Raw genomic sequence first — 23451 nt, 5'->3', positions numbered from 1 at the left:
AGCAGCCTAGGGTTCATAGGTTCTTATCTTAGGCACCGTCAAAGCACCATTCATCAAGCCACTCTGTGATGGCATCCCACATAAAATGGAGGAAGATTGGCACAGATGTTAGCTCAGTTATAATCTTCCTCAAGCAAAAAGAGGAAGACTGGCAACAGCTGTTAGCTCAAGGCCAATCTTCCTGACAAAAAAAGAAACGGAAAAAATTGTACTGGAAATATGTAGGAACTCTGAAAATATAGTTATAAGAAAATACTTCTTTCTAGAAAATGTATGTCGGGCAGAGATGCAGTGAAATGTTAACGTTAGTTATTAGTGTCTGTTAAGATTACAAAAATATTTAAATTAATATTTTTGGTTATGTGTTACCCCAAATTGTCTTTGGTTAATAATTATGACTTTTGTAATAGAAAAAAGTAAACGTCTTTAGTATCTGCATTTAAAAAAATAAACTCTCACTAAAGGTAATCTAATATCCCAGTTCTAAAAATCTTTGTGTTCCTTCTACAGTCTCTCAAATGATAAACCAGAAAGAGTAAACTTTATTGAGATTTACAAATTTTGTAAAATATTTGATGCATTTTAAATGTTAGTTAATTCATTTTAAGTATACTTATGCTATTTCAGAAAGTTTTAAATGTTTCCAGAAAATATGAAAATTGAAAAATTCAGGAATGGGAACATAACAAATTTTTCATGTGATATTATGAAAAATATCATATTTTAAAATATTATGCAATAATGATGGAAAAAGATTCATAAAACTTAGAGTAAGAAAACTACAGAAAATTTAGAGACATTAAGGATATCTATAAAAAAATCTGAGAGTGACATCAGCAACATGGCAGAGTGAATGGTTCTCATTATCACTTCCCCTTCAAACTACAACTAAAAGGACTTTCATTGATCAATAGAAGATACTCACACAGCACCTCAGGATGCTTGAGAGATCTATGCTGCTATACATTAGAAAGTGAATGGACTACCCCCAGGGAGGAGGTGGGGATAGGAGAGAAGTCTCCAGCTCCCAGAAAGCCCAGTACCTGTGAGCAAATCTTTCCAGGATGAAGCAGTCTTAGCACCACTGCAGCCCCAAGGGTGGGTGTACAGCTCAGGGTGACTGTGAGAAGAGGTGACTCCAGCCCTGAGCACCCCTATTTTACTCTAGACCAGTGGGAAAATCCACAGTCCCACCACAGGTGCAGGGAGTGACTCAGGCTCAGATTCTGTAGGGAGGCCCTGCCCAACAAGCACAAAGGCTGGGGTGACCTAGGAGCAGACATAACATGGCTGGGTGAGCAAACTGGGGACTGCCTTAAATGCCCATACCTCTGCTGTATCCCCAATGGAGTAAGTGAAGCTCAGGAGGGCAGTGGGAGTGAGCAGTGACAACCCAGTGCCCCAGTATGATCGCTCCTTGGTCCAGTGGGAAAATCCATGGTCCCATGGTGGCCCTTCAGAGAGATTCAGCTTGTATCTAGTGGAGAGATCCTGCCCACCAAGCACAAAGTGCAACCTAGGAGCAGACATAGTACAGCTGCTAATCCAGGTGGACAATCCAGCAGCTGCCTTAAATGCCCATAGCTTGGCTATGGCTCTGAAGGGGAAAGTGAGATCCAGCATGACTGCAGGAGTGGCCAGGGACAACCCCAAGCCCTAGCATGATTGCTCCTAGTCCCAGTGTGAAAGTCCACAGTCCCACCATAGCCCCAGGGAGTGACTCAGGTTCCATCCCAATGAGAAGTCCCTGTCCACCAAGCTCAAAGGCTGGTGTGACCTAGGAACAGATGGTGGAGTATCTTCAGCCTGGGAAAAAGTGACCCAGGCTACAGCAAATAGCCACAGTAGCACTGCAGTGGCAAAGGGTCAGGATGACTGGTGGGACTGTGGTAGCAGGTGACAGCAGACCTGAGCCCCTGTGTGATCGATCTCCCAACCAGTGGGAGGGTATACAATCTCATCACCGTTCAAGGGAGTGGCACAGGCTCAGAATCAGTGGGGAGGACCCAACCAACAAGCACAACAGCTGGTACAATTTAGGACCAGACAGTGGAGGAGCTGAGTTTAGGTGAACAAGTGTGTGGCTGCCTTGAAAGCCCATAACAATGCTGCAGTCCCTAAGGGAGGGCTGTGTCTTGGTGGGCCTGCAGGAGCAGGTGGCAGCAACCAAGCACCCGTGTGTGACTGTTCTCACAGTTGATGGGAGACCCCCAGAGCCACTGTGATCCCAAGGAGTGGCCCAGGCTCAGTCAGGAACAGCTGACAGGGATGCTGGTGGGTGTAGATTATACAGCTCCTGCTCTTTCCCCCCAGTGGCAGCAAGTGGAAGCAGTAAGCAAATTCTATCTCTATGCAGAGGCACAAATCCATGCCATCAAGAAGTATGAAAAAATATATTAAATCTCCAAAACAGAAGGAAAATAACAAGTACCCAGAAAAAAATCCTGAAGACACAGAAATCCATAACTAAATGACAAAGAACTCAAAATAGCTATCATTAAAAAACTCAATGAGTTAAAACAGAATACAGACAGACAACTCAATGAGTTCAGGAGCTACATCACAAAAAATCCTTGAAACTATGAAGAAGAACCAGTCAGAAATGTTGGAGATGAAAAACACAACGGTTGAAATAAAGAAAAATATGTACTCCCTAAACAGTAAGGCTGACAATATGGAGGACAGAATGAGCAGTATGTAGGATAGGAATAAAGAAATGCTTCAGATAGAGGATGAGAGAGAAGTAAGACTAAAAATACATGAAGAAACCTCCCTGAGAAATACCCAACTCAAAAAGGAAATGCAATATGAGGATTATAGGTGTCCCAAAGGGTGAAGAGAAGAAGAATGGAGCAGAAATCTTGTTCAAAGAAACAATAACTAAGAACTTCCAAAACCTGGGGAGGGGGAAGGAAATCCATGTGACAGAAGCCAACAGATCTCCAAATCTTATCAATGTAAAAAGACCATATCCAAGGCATATTGCTGGCAAAAGTCAATGACAAATGAAACATATTAAGGGAAGCAAGGCAGCAGAAAATAACCTACAAAGTAACTTGTATCAGGCTGTCAGCAGATTTCTCAACAGAAATACTACAGACTAGAAGAGAGAATGGAATTATATTCAAAATTCTGAAACACAAAACTTCCAGTTGAGAATACGCTATCTGGTGAAAATAGCCTTCAAATATGGTACGGAAATAAAAACTTCCTCAGACAAACAAAAGTTAAGGGAGTTCATTGCCACAAGACCCCCGTACAAGAAATCCTCAGGCAGGCCCTCAAAGTGAAAAAAATTTAAAAAAGAAAGAGGTTACAAAATCCTGACCCAGGAGATAAGTAGATAGACAAAATCAGAAAACTGTACTCTCCATCAGAACGTGCTAGCCAATGCTTGCTTATAACATTAAAGATAAAGGGAAGAGAAACACCAATAATACATATATTTGTGTCATTTTAACCACAAACTCACAACAAAAGACCAAAAAAAGATGTGACAATAACACTTAGAACGGGAAGAGGGAAGAGATGGAATTGATTTAGTCTAAAGAAATAAGAGGCTATCATAAAATGGACTAGCTCATCTATGAGATGTTTTATACAAGCCAGATGGTAACCACTAAGCAAATAATTAGAACAGAGACACAAATTACAAACAAGGAGAAAACCAGGAATACCAACATAGAAAACTACCGAACTGAATTAGTAGTCCAAAATACATGGGACAAGAAACAAAGGAAAGCAGGAGAACTGGAAAACGAGCACTAAAATTGCAGGATTAGGCCCCCATATTTCAATAATCACTCTAAATGTAAATTGATTGAATTGCCCAATCAAAAGACACAGAGTGGCAGAATGGATTCAAAAACAAGACCCAAAAATATGCTGCCTCCATGAAACACTTCTCAGCCCCAAAGACAAACACAGACTCAGACTGAAGGGATGGGAGATACTACTTCAAGCTAATAGCAAGCAAAAGAAACCAGGTGTCATCATGCTTATATCAGGCAAAGCAGACTTCAAAACAAAGCAGTTAAAGAGAGACAAAGAGGGGTAGTATATAATGATTAAAGGACACTCCATCAAGAAGACATAAATATATATGCACCCAACACAGGAGCACCAAAGTACATAAAGCAGCTATTTAAAAAACAAAAAGGAGATGTCAACAATAATACTATAATAGTAGAGGACCTCAACACCCCACTTACTTCAATAGATGGATCACTGAGACAGAATGTCAAAAAGGAAATTGTAGAATTAAGTGAAAAACTAGACCAGATGGACTTAATAAATAGAACAGTCCATCCAAAAATAGCAGGTTACACATTCTTAATTGTGCATGGAACATTCTCAAGGATATATCATAAGTGGGGAAACAAAGCAAGCCTAAACAAATGTAAGAGGATTGAAAAAATGTCAAGCATCTTTTCTGACTGCAATGTTATGAAACTAGAAATCAATTACAAGAAAAAAGCTGGGAAAGGGGCAAAGATGTGGAGATTAAACCACATGCTAGTGTATGACGAATGGGTCATTGAAGAAATCAAAGGAGAAATCAAATATCATCTGGAGACAAATGAAAATGAAAACACACAATAACAACTCATTTGGGATGCAGCAAAAGCAGTCCAAAGAAGGAAATTCATTTCAATACAGGCTGAAGTCAACAAACAAGAAAAATATCAAATAAGCAATCTCAAGCTACACCTAACAGAATTAGAAGAACAAACAAAGCCCAAACTCAGCAGAAGGAAAGAAATCATAAAAATTAGAGCAAAATTAAATGAAATCGGAAGCAAAAAAGATCAACGAAACAAAGAGCTGGTGTTTTGAGAAAATTAACAAAATTGACAAACCATTAGCGAGGCTCATTAAGAAAAAGAGAAGACCCAAATAAATAAAGTTAGAAATGAAAGAGGGGAAATTACAACAGATACCACAGAAATAAAAAGATTATAAGAGATTTCTCTGGAAAACTGTATGCCAACAAAGTGGACAACTTAGAAGAAATGGATGAATTCTTAGACTCTTACAACCTCCCAAAACTGAATCAAGAAGAAATAGAGAATCTGAAGAGACCAATCGCAAGTAAAGAGATCAAAACAGTAATCAAAAACCTCCCCCAAAATAAAATTCCAGGACCAGACAGCTTCTCTAGAGAACTCTACCAAAAATTCAAAGAAGATTAATACCTATCCTCTCAAACTATCCCAGAAAATTGAGGAATTTTCCTAACACATTCTACAAGGCCAACATCACCCTGATACCAAAGACAGACAAGGACAGCACAAAGAAGGAAAAATACAGGCCTATATCATTGATGAATGTAGATACAAAAATCCTCAGCAAAATATTGGCAAACTGAATGTCACAATACATTGAAAATATCGTACACCATGATCAAGTGGGATTTATACCAGTATATTGGAGACACAGGGATGGTTCAACATCTGCAAGCAAATTAATGTGATACACCGCATTAACAAATGAGAAACAAAAACCACATGATCATCTCATTAGATGCAAAGTATTAGACAAGATCCAACATCCATTTATGATAAACACACACAATAAAATGTGTATAGAGGGAAAGTATCTCAAAATAATAAAGCCCATACATGGCAAACTCACAGCCAACATCATACTCAATAGGGAAAAACTGAAAGTCATCCCTCTGAGAAGAGGAACAAAATAAGGGCACCAACCCTCACCGCTCTTATTCAACATGGTACTGGAGGTTTTGGCCAGAGCAATTAGGAAGGAAAAGGAAATAAAAGGAATCCAAATAGGGAATGAAGAAGTGAAACTCTCACTGTTTGCAGGTGACATGATCTTATGCATAGAAAACCCTAAAAAAATCCATCAGAAAGCTACTAGAAATAATTAACAATTACAACAAAGATGCAGGGTACAAAATTGACTTACATAAATCAGTAGCATTTCTATACTCTAATCATGAACTAACAGAATAAGAACTCAAGAACACAATCCCATTCACAATTGCAGCAAAAAGGATAAAATATCTTGGAATAAATTTAACCAAGGAAGTGAAAAACCTATACAATGAAAACTACAAGAGTTTCCTGAAAGAAATTGATGACAACATAAAGAGAAGGAAAGACATTCCATGCACATGGATTGAATGAAAAAACAGTTAAAATGTTCATACCAGCTAAAGCAATCTACAGATTCAATACAATCCCAAATACAATCCCAATGACATTCTTCACGGAAATAGAATGAAGAATCCTGAAATTTATATGGGACAACAAAAACCTGAATTGCTAAATCAACCCAGAGAAAAAAAGAACAAAGCTGGAGACATCACAATCCCTGACTTCAAAGTATTCTACAAAATTATAGTATTCAAACAGCATGGTACTGGTACAAAAACAGGCACACAGATCAATTGAATTGATTTGAAAGCCCAGAAATCAAACCCTACATGTGTGGACAGCTGATCTTTGACAAAGGAGCTGAAAACATATAATGGAGACAAGAATGTCTCTCCAACAAATGGTGTTGGGAAAACTGGACAGCCACATATAAAAGAATGAAAATAGAGCATTCTTTTATGCCAGTCACAAAAATAAACTCTAGAATTCTATATGGCCAGTTAATATTTCCAGCACTTTAAAGATCGCATTTCTGTTGAGAAGTCAGCTGTTAGATTTATTTTTGCTCCTTCATAGAGGTGATATATATCTTTTCCAACTGGCTACTTTTAGGATTTTCTCTTTGTCTATAGTTTTTTCCATTTTATTATCATATGCCTTGTCACAGTATTCTTTATGTCCATACTACTTGATTCCTATTCCTTCCTGAATCTGTAGCTCAATCTCTTTCATTAGGTTTTGAATACTCTCAGTCATTTCTTCAAATATTACTTTTGCCCTATTCTCTTTTTACTCTCCCTTGAACCACAAATACACTATGTTAGTACTATTCACCATGTTCAAAATCTCTTATATGCTCTTATCTGCATTTCATGGCTTTAATCTGAAAATGTTCTTCAGACCAACTGTCTAGCTGACTAATTCTCTCTTCAGCTGTTTCTAATATGCTGCTATAATTCATCCATTGATTTTGTGACTTTGTTATATTTTTCAGTTCTAAAATTTCTATTTTTTTAATAGTTTTTAGTTTTCTATCAAAATTCTCAATCCGAAACAAACACACACATAGATAAGGAGAACAGATTAGCGGGTACCAGAGGAAAAGTGGATGGGGGCAGGCAAAATGGGTAAAGGGGCACATGTGAATGGTGATGGATAAAAACTAGACTATTGGTGGTGAGCACAATGCAATCTATACAAAAACTGAAATATAATAATGTACACCTGAAAGTTACACAATGTTAAAAGCCAGTTAGACCTCAATAAAGTAAAAAAAAAAAAAATCAAGAAAAAAATCCTCATTCTGGTTTTTAATTCCTTGAGCATACTAATAGTTATTATATCAATTCAATTTTCAGGTTTTCCTGTAGGCATATTTCTATTGCCCATTATTTTCTATTAATTTTTAGACACATCTTATTTGCTGATATGACTGATTACAGCTGATGTGAGTGCTAGACATTATACATGACAAACTGGAGAAAATTCAATGATGATATTATCTTCCAAAAGAATTTACATTTGCTTCTGGCAGGAAGCAAGAGTGAGGCCATTTGCAATCCAAGATCAATTTCATCCAATCAATGCTGAGATGAAGGTGGAATTCAGAAACTATAAAACATGCTTTATTTTCGGGTCTCAGTTAATCCTAGGTTCTAGCCCTTTATAATCCTAACTGAAAGTCTGAGGTGTTTACTAGGGCTCTAAATCTGTGCAAAACTTTGCTTAGTTTCCCAGCCATTCAGAACTATTTCTGGAATTGCCTCGAGAATAAAATCAGCCCAAAATGTGAAGCTTACTCTCTGAACATCTTGTTTTCTCAAAGCTTAGCCTCAAAATTACTCACTGCTTTAGGGTTATGTGATGTCTTCAAAAAGCTGTTTTTGTTTTCGTTTTGTTTTGTTTTGCAGTCCAGGAAAATATGGTCAAGAAGATGGTCTAGAACAACCTAACAAGTTATCACCCGAAGTAGAACTTGTGACCATCACACAAATCATAGAAATTAACTTTTTTAAGTCCAAAACACTCTATACTCTAAATCACAGTCATAATAGTAGTGGTCAACATATTCCTCCAAAAGGGGTGGGAAAGGGTAAATATCACTACTGCCTAAATTGTGTTTATGATTGATGCACACTGAAAACAAGTATCCTTTCATTCAGTCTAGAGCTAAAATGTGAATTCTGAAGAGCACTTGCCAAAATGGACTTTGGCTAAACTCCTGCTAACAGCAGAGAGCTATGAGAGATGAGAATTCAAACAATTTGTGGAAAACAAAAATAATAATGACAAGAGAGCAAAGGAAGGTATCAACTGTCTGTAATGGAGGATACCAAGGAGAAGCAAGATAAATTCTCCTTGGTAGATTTAAAAAAAAAATGAAATGGTACCACGTAAGTTTCAAGGTAAGGTAGGGACTAAACGTAGATGGCCTGATTAAAAGATGAAAGTCTGTATACAGAGCAATCAAATCCCTCTGTCCTTCCCAGACCCAGATCAGACAACTACTACCTCCTTGTGTGGGATACAGAAAGTTTAGTCTTTAGATATAACTAAACTTAAGTGACTGAGGTTCAGAAAAATCAGTCACAGTGTGTGTCATGGTAGGGAGAGGGGATGAGAGTCTGGGCTACAAATAGGAGGATTAAGTAAAAACTCGCAAACTGAGCCCCAATCGACCCTTCCCGGATCCCCTTTCTCTAGACTTGCTTCTGGAAAGCCAGCAACAGTGCTTAAAACAAAAAGAATCACAATCCAGTCTGGATTTGAGGCAGGGCAATCTTCTGTGGTAAAGTACTCCCCCAACCCCCCTAAAAATGGATCTAACATGTTCGAGCAAATAAAACATATTATTGATAAGACCATAACAGAGATGTTGGAGCATATAGAAAATTTTAAGAACAAGTATATAGAAAACAGAAAGGAAAAACAATGGCAATTGACAATTCCAGGAAAACAAAAGATTTCAAAGGGGTAGTTGTAGTAAATCAGTGTAATATTTAAAGTCACAGAAAACATCAACACTAATATTTTTAACTTGTAATATGAGTTATGTTGGGAGATGAAAGGAAAGGCAATTCTAGGTAGCTGAAATGAAAGAGCTAAATCCTCATTCTTCTCAGCAGGAAGGCATGTCATTTAGAAAAATGAGATAGGAGAAACAGCTAGAAGTGGCTGTAGTTGCCTTTAAGGAGTATGAGATAGGGAGGTTTGAGGCTGATTACTGTTGTTTTTCACTGTAAGCCTTTTATTGCTATGGGATTTTGGTTTTCTGTTTGAACTATGTACTTACGTTCTTTGATGAAGATAAAAGAGATAAGAGCAAGAAATGTGAATAAACATGTTAAATGATATCCTGAGATTTTTTGAAAACTTGCCACATCTTTTCAATCCCATACAGCATTAGGGTGATAGAAGCAATTAAAGTCTTCAATTCCACCATAAATAATATATGGTCCTTTTTGGTTCATTCACTCACTCATTCAATAATTACTTAAAAAGGCTCCTCCAATGTGTCAGACACTGTACTATATACTGGTATAGAACAATAACCTAGAAGATATGTTCTCTGCCCTCAGGATGCTTGTATTTTAGTCAACCTGTAGTTACATGATTTATGAGTAGGGTGACCATATCCTTCATTATCCAAGGATGAAAGAGGGCTTTATGACTAATTAACAGGCACTAGTGGATCTACAAGAGGAATAAACTGGACTGTACCAGGCAAACTGAGAAGCATGAGCACCTTACTTCTGAGCATCTCAGAAGCATCCAAATAGGAAAGGTGCTAAGGATCATCCTGAGACTCTACGGATTACACTCCAAACTAGAGAGAGAGGAGAATACATACCTCTAAATAACTACCTCATTCATGGATACCCTAGTGGAGAAAGTAGCCCCACTTAGTACTTTTTACATAAAAATTCATTTGAACAGGATTAAAACAGTCCTGACTAGATAAGGGGTCGATGCTCAATCTAAAGACAGTCAGGCTAATATTGCTAGCATCCAAAAGACTATTTAAGCTATTCTCGGGAAAATCTTCTCTTTGCTTCTTATAATCCCTTTCTGATACTCTACCACTTTTCTCCCAAATTGTCGGTCCCAATAGCTAAAAGAACAAGTACAATAAAGCTCTACCTTTTGTAGCCTACTCCCACTACCTACTCCGAAGTTAGCAGTTTATAATCTCAGTAACCTTCTATAATTGGTAGATAGAAGGAAAAGAATCCCAGTTGCTTCCTACAAGTCCTGCCAACTAAGTAAATTCCATCCCTGAGAAATTTTGTAATTGAAACTTTATAGTACATTTACGTCACAGTTTGAACAAGCTCCAACTCACTTTGGAAAATATAATAAAACACTTCCAACACTAATACAGTCTTCCTGCCCAACTTTTCTTTCATAAGTGAGAAGTTCCAATTATGATGATAAACTGTTATATCTCAGATTATGTCTATGGAATTAAGGAATAATGTCAGAAAATGAAAAAACAAAAAGTTTTTATTACTAGAGATGAAAATAAAAAAACTACTTAAAATAGAATAATTATAGTAAGGAAAAAAACAAAACCACGAAGTGATCTTCAGACAAATTTTTTCCCATCCACAATTTTCCAAAATTTGACACTTAACATTTTTTTCCAAATCCCCAAGTCAATATCTTAATAATTCACTATAATTCAAATTTTTTAAGGTTAGAGGTTACTTCTCCTAGGTGTCTAAATCTCTCCAAAAGAAAAAATAAGTAATTCCAAAAACCTTATTCTTGCCTATGTTAGGAGTGTGGTAAAGCCATGCTACCAGTTAAATAGCCACAAATCTAAGATAAAACTTAAAAATTAGTAAAAATACTTCAAATTTTGAAAACAAGCGATTTTTCTAGTTCATTCTGCTCTCTACCAAAAAACACCAAAAATTTGCAATGTAAAGCAAAATCTAAGGTCAGCAAATAACACTTAAGATAGAAATAGATAGACAACTGATTCAAATTTGAATTAAGATATGAGAGGAGTTTAGCCTATGAAAATGATAAGTTATGATCCCCATACCTATTAATAGTAATTTAGTTATCATTTCAAACAGGCCTCTTACAATACGCTGTGGAAAAATAAAGAACTCCTCTTCTAACAAACAAATATTGATTACTTCCAAGTACTTTCTTTCTTCTTAAAGTTTTCTAAGAGAAGTGTCTAATCAATGAGCCTCACTTATTGGCCATAATAGTGCAGAGATAGCATCCACTTGTCCAAATAGAGGCAGCGAAGCATATTCATGACCACTCAGATCACAGCCTTCATAGTGAGCTTCATATTTTAAAATGATGTCTAAATTATAAAATTTAGATTGGACAGTGAAATGTAAAACCCCTTACTAATAGTGCAAGTAAAGTAAAGCAAGATAGCCTATCAGGAAGATCTAAGAGACTCTAAGATAGCAAAGAAAATGTTAGATATTGTTGGGATGTAAGTGAATAATTAATGTGTAATCAAGGCTAGGAACAAAGCTATTATTACAGATTTAGGTTAAACCAGGTATTCCTTAATATTTCAATAGCTTGGAAAAGAAATATACATACATACTATATGCTAACTAGTGTTTACCATAGTATATTGAAGAGTGAGGCATAAATCCAGAAAGCTAAAGGAATTCAAATTGCATGGTATCATGTGCCAGAAGCAAAAAAAGTGGGGGAAAAAGTTGAAATTTATTACACTGAAGTGGAAAAAATGGTAAAATTACAAATTAATATCCTACAGAACACAATTAACCTTATAGAAAATGAACTACATAACCAAGTTAGCTGCTTTAATATCACATGAAAATTTACACTGTCATACATACAGGTTTGGAAAGCTACAAATGAAGAGATATTTTTAATATAAAAAGAAGTGGCATAGACATCCAATGATTTTATTATTTATTTATTTATTTATTTATTTTGAGGAAGGTTAGCCCTGAGCTAACTACTGCCAATCCTTCTCTTTTTGCTGAGGAAGGCTGACATCCATGCCCATCTTCTTCTACTTTATATGTGGGACGCCTACCACAGCATGGCTTTTGCCAAGTGGTGCCATGTCTGCACCCGGGATCCAAACCGGCGAAGCCTGGGCCGCCGAGAAGCAGAACATGCGCACTTAACCATTGTGCCACTGGGCCGGCCCCTACATCTAATGATTTAAAAAGTACTCATCAGGAACACTAATTAATAAGCTACAATTCTACTGTATTAGCAAAATAAACATAAATATTAATTTTCCTAAAGGGTTATTATTCATAGATTAAGGAGATTGTTAAGGTTTTGCAATCTAATAACATTATTAATGTCTAACTGAGAATGGTAAAGAATTATGACAATAGTCATCACATAAAAGAGTAAGAAAAAAAAGAAAAGAAAATTAGTTAAAATTGAGAAGAGGACAGATATCTATGCATACAAAGATTTTTCATTTTAGAATAAGGGGCTCAAAAAACATTCCATTAAGGGCTTCCCAAGTTAGAAGGAACATGTGTTATTCTTGATTCATCAATATTTATTCTTTACATCATTTTCACCTATACATTGAGAATTATCTGCCAATCTATACCCTCCTCAAATGAAATGCTTCCTTGTATTAAAAATAGTATTTCAATGACTATAATTCTATGAATAACACTTTCCATTATATACAAATAAATCTAATCACAAAAAAAGCAGTTCTAATTTCACATCTTGGTTACATCCTTCCCTTAATTTGCAAGACATACAAAAATATTTTCTTTACATTCTGACAACAATTCTTAGCCGGGAAGGAGGGGAAATTAATTCAAAATAATTTCAAATAAAGCACAGATAGTACTCTAGTGTTAAAACTCCATACTGGGAGAAGGAACAGAGTGGGGTGGGGAATACTGCAATCCCCAAACTAGTTTATTAGATAGAAAGGCATATTAAAACTTAGCCTGCAGTTATGTTTCAAGTATACAACTTAAAAGAAACACAACCCCAAGCCAGTTTCTATTGCTATCGTGCCCACCAAATAAGATCTGCAAAAAGACCTTTACCTGAATAACAGCACTAAACCAGCAAGTATTACCCACATTCTTTAGTCCAACAGGAGCTTTGTCCTGCCTTTTTCTATCGTAAGGGTTTCGAGAATCCCTCCAAACCTCCGTAGGTGTCCTCTTCAAACAGGCTTTATTTTCTGCTATGCTGGCTTCAAGAACTCTTAAGCCATGGGGAGAAAATGATGAAAAAAAAAATAAAGTATTAATCTAGTGCTGTACCCTAGGAAATAGCATATCACAAACTAACTATTTTAATTACTTAAGCTCTGGATAACGTATTTGAGGAAGTAATATTTAATGCCAACTTTACTCAAGTAGAGGTTAGCTTTCTTTAAGAATATAGCAGCGGCAATGCCAACAGATCAAGAGACATGCAGTTTTCCTCAGAAAAATGAAATTTCAAACACAAAAAGACAATGTTACATAATATAGAAAGTATGTTAAATTATGTCAACAAATTACAAGTTTAGTACCAGGAATATAGCACCTAGACAAGTTTTCTGAGTAATCACTTTATTAAAGTATATATTTAAAATATAACATAATGACTAGTTTTTATAACAATTACTTTGAATCATCAAGAAAACATCAAAAACTGGACAAACTGCACTTTTACTCCTCTGACCATTAATTTCCCTGCCTATAAAAAATGTTAAATAACGTAAACTCTGGGATTCTTTTCAGTTCTAGATATCTATGACTCTATGACAGTTAAATAAAGGCAGAGAATACTTAGCGTTCACTTCTTCACCCAAAAGTTTGCCTAGCGAAAAATCTAGTGAAACAAATATCTACACATCAGAATAATAAAAGGTTAACCTCCTGAAAATAAACTCAGCCTACAGAATATCTTAAATGTATCTAAACGCAGCAAGAGTAATGCTACTTTGCCCAATGATGTTTTTCTTGCTCTTAAGCAAGTAATTACATGCTGGAAAACTGCCTGCTCAAGACATGTGTTACTTAGTGTTCTAAATAAGCCTTAAGTAATATTCAGCTGTCTTAACCCAGTTTATGTTAATTACAAAAACCTCAGCAAGAATGAGTTTTTCCAATTTTTTGGCTTCCTGAGATAATCTCATTCATGCTACATCATCTTTATGCTCAAGATTTTGCCCGACTAGATCAATGTCAAAATAATATAGCTATGTTTCTTAATGATGGGGAAAAAGTGAATTGTTGTATTAGCTCTCACTGCAGTATTTGCAACATGACATTAGACACAATGTAATAGGACTCCAAATCATCATTACTTAAAATAACTTATGTGAATATAGAATAAAGTCTTTCTTTGGGACACAACAAAACCACATACTAAAAAAAAAGTAAGTAACAACAACAGTTGTTAAAATGTAAAGGTCAAAGTAACCTTATATACTTAAAAATAAACGGGTTACACCTCTGTCACTTTTAAGTGTGATCCATCATTAGCAGCAGTATTCTCTGCCCCAAAACTAACTCTCACATGCACCCTCCACCCCTGGGCTTTTTCTCTTAAACTATTTACTACTAAAGTATACCAGAATTTCTTGGAAGGTATTTAGGTAGACAAATTGGGTCAGAAGAAAACCAGAATTTATCTAGAACATCCCACTGTGGCCAGAAAGCAAGTTTTCAAGAACCTAAGGGAAGATAAAAAGTCAGAGCCAACTTGAGAGGCTTCCTACTGTTCAACTGCACAGTTCAGGATAATACAAAACAAGAGCAATAATACAGTGGATTATGTACAAAGCAACTAGGTTATGCTCAAAAGAGAAAAGTTAACAGTATGCAAAAGGCATATGTAACACAAAGACTGCTGTATATAGAAAGGTATATTTAATTTCTTATTGACTTTCACAAACGGGAGTGTTTTCATTTGAAAGTTTTGTTCCTTTTGTAATGCACATGTACATTTAGAAGTTTAAATAATGGAATCTTATTTGTATCTTGGCAACTCAAGATGAATGAACAAAAACAAGCAATAAGTTCTGGGGGAAGAAGCAACAATACCACAAACAGGAAAGAAGAATTAGTGCCAGAGGTCATATACAAGAGAGAGAAGAGGCATCCGGCAATTGACCAGCACCTGTGGGCATGTACAATCACCATTTAAAATGAGGATTCCACAACATACTGTAAAAGTATAAACTGGTCAAAAGTCTAGGAAAACTACACTCAATCCTGAATCTCCTGGTGGATAAACCTCTACCATTACATATTTTTAACCTACTATTATAATAAAATACCACTAAGAAATGAACCCTTAATAATGTCAACAGACCAGATCACCTCCATCATAACGACCTGGCAATGGGTCACATAGACATTTGTTATGAAAAACATGAGAATACCTAATTTCTACAAAATACACCCAATCTGCAAAAATTAAAATGCATATGTGAGTCACACGAAGTAATAACAAAAAGAAATTCAGCCTCAAGACCAGATTGATTTAAACTAGGTCTCATATTGCCCACAAATGTCAACAACCCAACCCAAATCTACAATCCAGACTGCCCTGAGATAATGATATTCTTCTTATTCTAGATCTGGTTAAGATTACTAAAATCCAGGAAGGTTTTTTTTAATGTTTTGATACAACCAATTCCCTCACCCGCCTTTTCTGCCCCTCTCCTACAAAGAAAATACACCTCTTGATTTGTATGTTTACACACAAATTTGTATGTTAAACATTACATTAATGGAATGAGCTAACTTACGTAAACTTTTTGGTTCCCCTGCCTAATCTCTCCCCATAGGACTGGGAGAATGTATGGCCTCAAATGTACTTTCTAGGACCAAGTAGCTTGCCTGCACTGTTTGTTATACTATTCCTCAAAGCAAGTGGGAAGGGAAAGAAAGTCAAGGATATAAATTGAAGATACCATCTCCCCAGCATTCCTATGTACCCTTTTTTACAGAGGTAAAATTAGGTACAAACTGTAATAACTGTTTGATTAGGACTCAAGAGATACATGCTCACTGCTGCTCAAAGTTACCTAAGATACAAAAATAAAAGAATATCCATTTCCTAAATTATATTTTGTGTGTATATGTGTACATATATATAATTATTCATATAACTCAATTCTGTCATATGGTAAATATCATTCATTATCACAAAAGTATAGGTGTTAAAGAAATAGGTTTATTATAAATTCCTTAGCCACACCATATGGTGAAATTATGGTACTAAAAGATGGTGGATGAAAGAATGCCATGACTTTGTGATCTCCTTGATTTAGAGCTTACAACTCATTCAGTTTTGTATCACCGGGGACTTACAACATGCTTCAGTGGGTTTCCTCCTACCGCCTCCTCCAGGATCATGAAGGACTTTACAAACACATCTATTACACTGCACCAAAAATATTTATTAATTACTCAGTCTCTCCCATTAGCATGTGGAGGGTAGAAACACAGATCTGTTTCTTCGCTAGAGCTTACATGATAAATATAGGGGCTAAACGAGTGTTTAAAGTAAATGGATGATTAAGATGTTAGATGATGCTATACCTCTCTTATTTTTTAGCTAAAGCCCATCTCCAGCTAAATATTACTCTATTCCCAAGCCCTTGACCCCTTTTATAGTCCAGTACTGGTTTAATGAACATAAACTTTCTATAACACCAATTTCTACATAAGGGTCCCTTCCCTGGACTCACCAGACTAAAGCCAGTGATACCAGCCAGGCTTTAAACTAGTAAAGAGTATGCGATAACTATATTCTAGGCATTAAAGCTGCCAGGAGAGAGAAAGAAAAAAAAGGAAAAACAAAGAACAATGCAAATCTCAGAGAGCTCAGAAACAGCTTATAACAAAATGCCCAGAGAGGCAACCCCAAAAGCCACAATCAAAAACCAAACCCCCTACACATCACCTGCTTTCTTATCTTCCCAACACTGGTCATGACCATGGCATTCAGCAATAGAAAAAGACGACAAAATGTTTTGTGTCTCTTTTTCTCCCATACTGAATGTTCAGAGAACTTAGGGTAAATGTTCACCTTCCCAGTGAAATTTTATTGCAGTGATTGGGGGGGGGGGGTTTGCTTGTTTTACTTTGTTTTGTACTGTTATTTAAACCGAATTATAGCAGTAATCTTGAAAACATTCCACTTTAGATTATCTAAGTCCATTTCGGGGAAGCAGCATACTCACTGGAAAACAAGCATTATCATTTAAGCTGTATAGATCATCCAAAAAGAAAAGAAAAAAGCAGGAAGTGAGGGAGAGAAGGAGAGGAAGAGAGTGGAGGGAATCATCTTGTTGACTGCCTTCAAAAAAACCTATTGCGGGACCTGGCCTGGGGCTGAGTGGTTAAGTTCCCGCGCTCCACTTTAGCAGCCCAGGGTTTCGCCAGTTCGGATCCTGGGCAAGGACACAGCACCACTCATCAGGCCATGCTGAGACGGTGTCCCACATGCCACAACTAGAATATACAACCATGCACTAGAGGTTTTGGGGGAAGGAAAAAAAAGATTGGCAACAGATGTTGGCACAGGTGCCAGTCTTAAAAGAAAAAAAAAAGCCTATTGGTATTTTGATTAGATCACACTAAACTGTAAGTCAATTTAAGGAGAACTGATCAGTTTTACAACGTTCGGTCCTCCAATTTGTGAAATAGACTACATTTCCAATCATTACATATTCATTAATGTGTCTCAATGATATTTAACAATTTTCTTGGAGCATTTGCAAATTTCTTATTAGATTTATTCCTGGTCTTTAATAGTTTTTTGTGTTTTAAATGGTAGCTTTTAAAATTTCACTTTCTCATTCTTTCTTATGCATAGAAATATAATTTTTTTATATTGATTATTAATCAACATAGCTAAATAGTCTTTTTTTCTTGGTAGGAGTACTTTAGGGATAATTTACATATAATAAGATATAGAAATCTTAAATGGACAGTTCAGTGAAATTTTTCTAGATATGTACACACCCATGTGACCACCACAGACGAAAATATAGAAAATTTCCATTATTCCAGCAAAGCCTCTCATGTTCTTTTTCAGCCAACAGTGCCGTCTTCTCCATCCCCCAATAATCACCATCCTGACTTCTATCACCATAAATTAGTTCTGCCTCTCCTTAAACATCACATAAACGGAATCACGTAGCAGTTACTCTTTTATGTCAAGTTTCTTTCACTCAGCATTTTGCTTTGAGGATTCCTCCACATTTTTGCCAGTACCAGGAAAATGTTTTCCATTATATTGCTTACTATTCCATTGTGTGAATATACCACCCATTGTTTACTATTCTCTTATATTTGGTCGCTCAGTTTTTAGTTATTATCAATAAAGCTACTCTACACTCCTTTCTCAAGGGTCCACACCTAGGAGTGGAAATGCTAAGTCCTAGCACAGTATGTGTTGAAATTCATTAGAAATTCCCAGTTTCCCAAAGTGGTTATGCCATTATTCATTCCTACCAACAGTCTATGACAGTTCCAGTTGCTCTACATGCCCAACACTTGGTATTGTCAGTCTTTTTAATTTTAGCCATTGTGATGGATATACAGCGGTGCCTGTTCTCTAATGAGATGACTTTCGAGCCTGCACTACCCAGATCGCCACCATTGCTTCAATCTATCATCACATCCACCACAGCAACAGGTCCACAATCATATACTAAGTACCACTTAAGGGACTCTCTGTTTCTAACATAGAAGCTACCACTGCATGTCAGACATGTGACTCCTGCCAAAAGTTGACCTGTTTCTCTCATGGTGAAGGAGGCCACATTGCTTGGGGTGTGGCTGCCCACTCCTGGCAGACTGACTATATCAAACCTTTGAACAGCCCCCTCCTGCCCCAATCCTTCTTAGGACTATCAGTGGTACTTCAGTGTTGTTGACACTTTTTCAAGTGACACTGGTGCTGTTCCAGTCTGATCAGGCAACTCTGGCCCTTAGAACTAATATGGTTCATATTTTCAACCATTCCAGACCACTTGTAATCTGACACTGGTGTACCTCTTACCATAAAAACCACTCAAAAATGAATGATAGTCAAAGCAGTCAATGGACCTCCTATGCTCCCTATCATCCAGACAACTGGTATTGTTGAGCATTAGAATTCTCCTCATAAATCAACTTTAAAAAGGCTGTAATTGCCTCCCTCACTTACTCCTGTTCCACACATATTCTTAAGGCAGCTCCCCCTCACAGCTGCTTCCCAGGTAATGATCAGAATGAAAATGAGAGGAGTTATGGAGACCAACTTAAAAATTCAGAATTCTACCCTAACCATTCCTGGATATGATGCTCTTTTCTTTCTCCAAAGGGCAACTCTAGGCTGTCCTGGTTGGTAAACCCTCCAGGAGGCTCCCAGACTTAACTCCAGTTCAGATACCTGGATTTCTGTGTTGAACTGAATGGTCTTAGAATGCAAAGATAACCATTATTTGGTTGAGTACACTGCTCACCTAGTTCCCCTACAGTGGCAAAGTGGGAGGCACAACGAGTCCGTGTTAACTTTATAAAAATGTCTTTGTTCCTCTTGTACCTGCCCTTCTGGAGGAAAAGTCAGGTACAAGTAGGAAATTACTGGGAAAAAAGGTAAAATTACTGGGACACACAGATTTTGTGGCAGTGGAGGCAATATAAGCACCCCACGTCTAGGGCTGTAGGAAACATGGAAACAGGAGGGATAGTAATAATCTTTGTCTTTCAGAACTGCCCTTGAAACCTTAATCACAAAGAAAAGTGCCTTGGTGAGACTACCCCACACAGTTTCAGAGTATAAAATTCTGGCAGTTATTTTCTTTCCATTCATTTTTGAAAATCATTTTATTATTTTCATGTGTCTTATTGCTGCATCAATTTGTTTCATTTGTCACTAACTTTAGGATAATTCCACCTTTCTTCTCTGAAAACTTTTAAGATTTTCTTAGTCTTTTCCTTTTTTTCTTCTTTTCTGCTGTGGAAGATTCACCCTGGGCTAAAGTCTGTCGCCAATTTTCTTCTTTTTGTATGTAAGCCTCCACCACAGCATGGCCACTGACAGAGGAGTGATGTAGATTCACAGCTGGGAATTGAACTCAGGCCGCCACAGAGGAGCACACCAAAATTAACCCCTAGGCCACCAGGGCTGGCCCAAGATTTTCTCAGTCTTAAGTGCTCTGGACTAACACTATAATGAATCTGCGTAACAGGTTCTTTTAATTTTCCTGACTGCCATTTGTTGGGCCTCATGAAATTACAGGTTATCTTTTCACTTCTGAAAAATTCTCAGTGATTCTCTCTTTAAATTTTGCCTAACCCACTCTCTCCTCTCCTCGTGTGTAACACCAATTAATGTGTGTTAGACCTACTCACTTTCTTCTCCATATTTTCCATCTTTTTAGCTGTCTTAGAAGTTGGATAATTTTTCCTCATATATCTTCCAGTCTCCTAATATGTCCTTTAACTACATCCAATCTGCTATTAAACCTAGGTCCTGTACATTTTGTTTTACTACAGTAATTCTGGTTTTCATTTTCAGAATATATTTTCAGTTCTTTTTCAAATTTGTCAGGTCATATTTTCAAGCATTTCTTGTCTCCTTTAAAAGCTAAAGTATAGTACTATCGATCACCATATCTAAATACATGAGTGCATTTTTGCTGCCTATTATTTTTGCTGATTCTCACAGTGACTTTTTTCCAATTATGCTTGGTAATTTTGACTAGTGGAACTTGCAGAACTTCTAAAGTTACTGAAGGGGATTCTTTGAGGCCAAGGATAAAAACAACTTCCTAGAGAGAGAACACATTTTTGATTCTGCCAGGACCTATGGACAACACAAATCCAACACCATTTAAAACTAAATTCCCAAGTCGGTATTTCTTGGACCATTGAAGTGACACAAATTAGCTGCAAAACATGGTACAACTTCTCAGGGGCAAGTCTCATCACCTCCAACAGCACCCTTCAGAGCCAAGGTAACCATCTTTGTAGTGCTCTAGGAGTTCTGAAAGAGGGGGATACTTCTGACTTACCCTTATTGTGAATACGTCACCCTTTGACAAACAACTTAATAAGGGGCAAGATCTCCTATTAAATTTCCTTACCATACACAATGTTCTTTGACTTATTTCTTCCACGTTCAACAAGGATATCATAACTGAAGTTTATACACATAAGCCAATTTATATACAAGCAAATATTATCATGTCAAAAACTGACTTTCAGTGCGCTGAACTTACTTCTTTGGGTTCCTGCTTTCACCCTGATTTCAGTAAAATTTTACAATATTTTATATCCAACAGAAACAACACAAAATTCTGGTTGTTTCCACTAGAAAATGTGTCTTAGTCTACTATATTTCTTGAAATAGTTGGAGATGTGTTCTTTGTAATGGTTTTAACTAGAACCTAGCCCTACCTTCTATCCAGCTAGTTCAAAGTCATTTCACGAGGCAAGCCATTTTCACAAGAAATATGCCAGAGACACAAACCAGTCCCAATGTAGCTTATTAGTAAATTTCAACTAACCATACTCTACTTGTTCTCTATCTAAGTAATGACAACCAAGAGATAACTATAATATAATACATCCAATGCAGATATTAAGGAGTAATTATATTAAGAATTACACTTCCAAGATGTTCAACTTAAAAAATTTTACCATGAAATTTATGAATGCCTAAACACAGGATTGTAAGATATAAAAAGATAGGCTTTATCTCATCTAATTATACATAATAATGTAGTATTCCAATTGTGTGAATTCATATTAAAGTATATCTATTGATATATAACCACAGTCAGATGATTCTAGGATTTTATTTTGGCAAGATTTTGTCATATGAACTTGGGTAACGAACAAGTAGTTAAATTTACTTTTAAGCATGATATATAATTTGCATCATTTTCCCTTTTGAATTTAGACTTCCAAGCCTTAATAAAACCCATAGAAACAAACACATCTTTGCTAAATGTTTAGCTAGAATCCTGACATTTCCTTTTTACTGATACAATGTGATTTACATATGTGCTTATTAACTGCCTATTTTGCATTTGACACTGTTAACTGTAAATTATAAAACTTACACATAACAAAAAAATAACATTTAGCAACAGTAAATTAATATGACTTTTTACTTCTACAGAGTATAATTTTATGTAAAATTTTACAGCATATTACACTATGCCAAATCTCTGTAATGTTACCTACAATAAAAGTATTTATAAAATATATACTATTTTAAAAGTACATTAAAATGTAAAAGACCAAGAATAAAAAAGAGCATTACCTTATTTTCTTTTCCATTTGGACAAAAATAAGTATCTAAAACAATATATAACATATACATTGAACTTAGTAACAGATTAGGAATAGTTTTAATCCCTTAACTTTTAAGTTATTTCTACTGTTTATTATCTAATTAATTAGTACATGTTCTTTTAATTAGAAAACACATAATAGAAAACTACTGATACCATTTGGTATATAAGCTTCCAGAGTTTTTAAAATTTATATACTACTATAAATTCATAAAAAGTACACTCTTTAAAATAATATTTGTAACAGTATATATTCTGTTTTATAACCTCTTTTTTACATAATAGATCATTCCCCTTAAATATGAAATCCAACTCATGTATTTCATGATTCAAATATTTCTCAACAAAGCTGAAGTACTGTCAAGTTTTATAATATTCAAGATAATTATTTCATTCCAATCTATTTCTTTAAGACAAAACCTAATTTTATAATTTCTCCAAATCCTTTACAAAATAAGCCTAACTAAAATGTCTAAAGATAGTTTATGAATTTTTGGCTTTCATTTAAAATTACTGGCGTTAAATACTATTAACTGCAATGAAAGAGAATAATGAATTTTAATTGTCTTTCCATCTTAAAATAATGTCTTAAAAAGTACTTTCCGAAGTATCATTTAAAAACATTAAAAAGTATTACTAATAAAAATTATGTGCCTTTGCTAAACATAGCATTTTGAGACAACTCCTACGATACAGTAATCTCAGATTACTTAGAAAGAAATATACTATTGACACTGTGCCAAGGGAAATTATGTGAGGAAGCTGGCACATTCTGCTACCAAACAACTCTGCGACAGAGAAAAGAACACTGGAGTCGTAAGACCCATCTTAGCTGCGTACCTTTGGACAATCATTTAACCTCTTAAAAGATATATTTCTTCTTCAGTAAGACAGAGTTATCACTGCTGGCAAAGAGTTGTTTAGAAGATTACACAGTCATGCGTCACTTAACGACAGGGATACATTCTGAAAAATGCATCATTAGGTGATTTCGCCATCGTGTGAGCATCCTAGACAGTACTTACACAAACC

At 36.0% G+C, this 23451-nt stretch overlaps 1 protein-coding gene across 1 annotated transcript in view; it reads right to left on the bottom strand.

Moving 5' to 3' along the window:
* Positions 1–11806: 11806 nt before the first annotated feature.
* Positions 11807–23451, bottom strand: part of LOC138916957 (uncharacterized) — a 66264-nt gene continuing 54619 nt past the window's right edge. Inside the window, exon 8 of the mRNA XM_070230545.1 lies at positions 11807–13325. Within this exon, the coding sequence (XP_070086646.1) occupies positions 13067–13325 (259 nt within the window). The 3' untranslated portion in view covers positions 11807–13066. The remainder of the gene's footprint in view (positions 13326–23451) is intronic.

Source organism: Equus caballus, chromosome 12 (assembly GCF_041296265.1).
Source record: "Equus caballus isolate H_3958 breed thoroughbred chromosome 12, TB-T2T, whole genome shotgun sequence".
NCBI lineage: Eukaryota > Metazoa > Chordata > Mammalia > Perissodactyla > Equidae > Equus > Equus caballus.
This window is presented reverse-complemented; position numbering and strand designations above follow the sequence as displayed.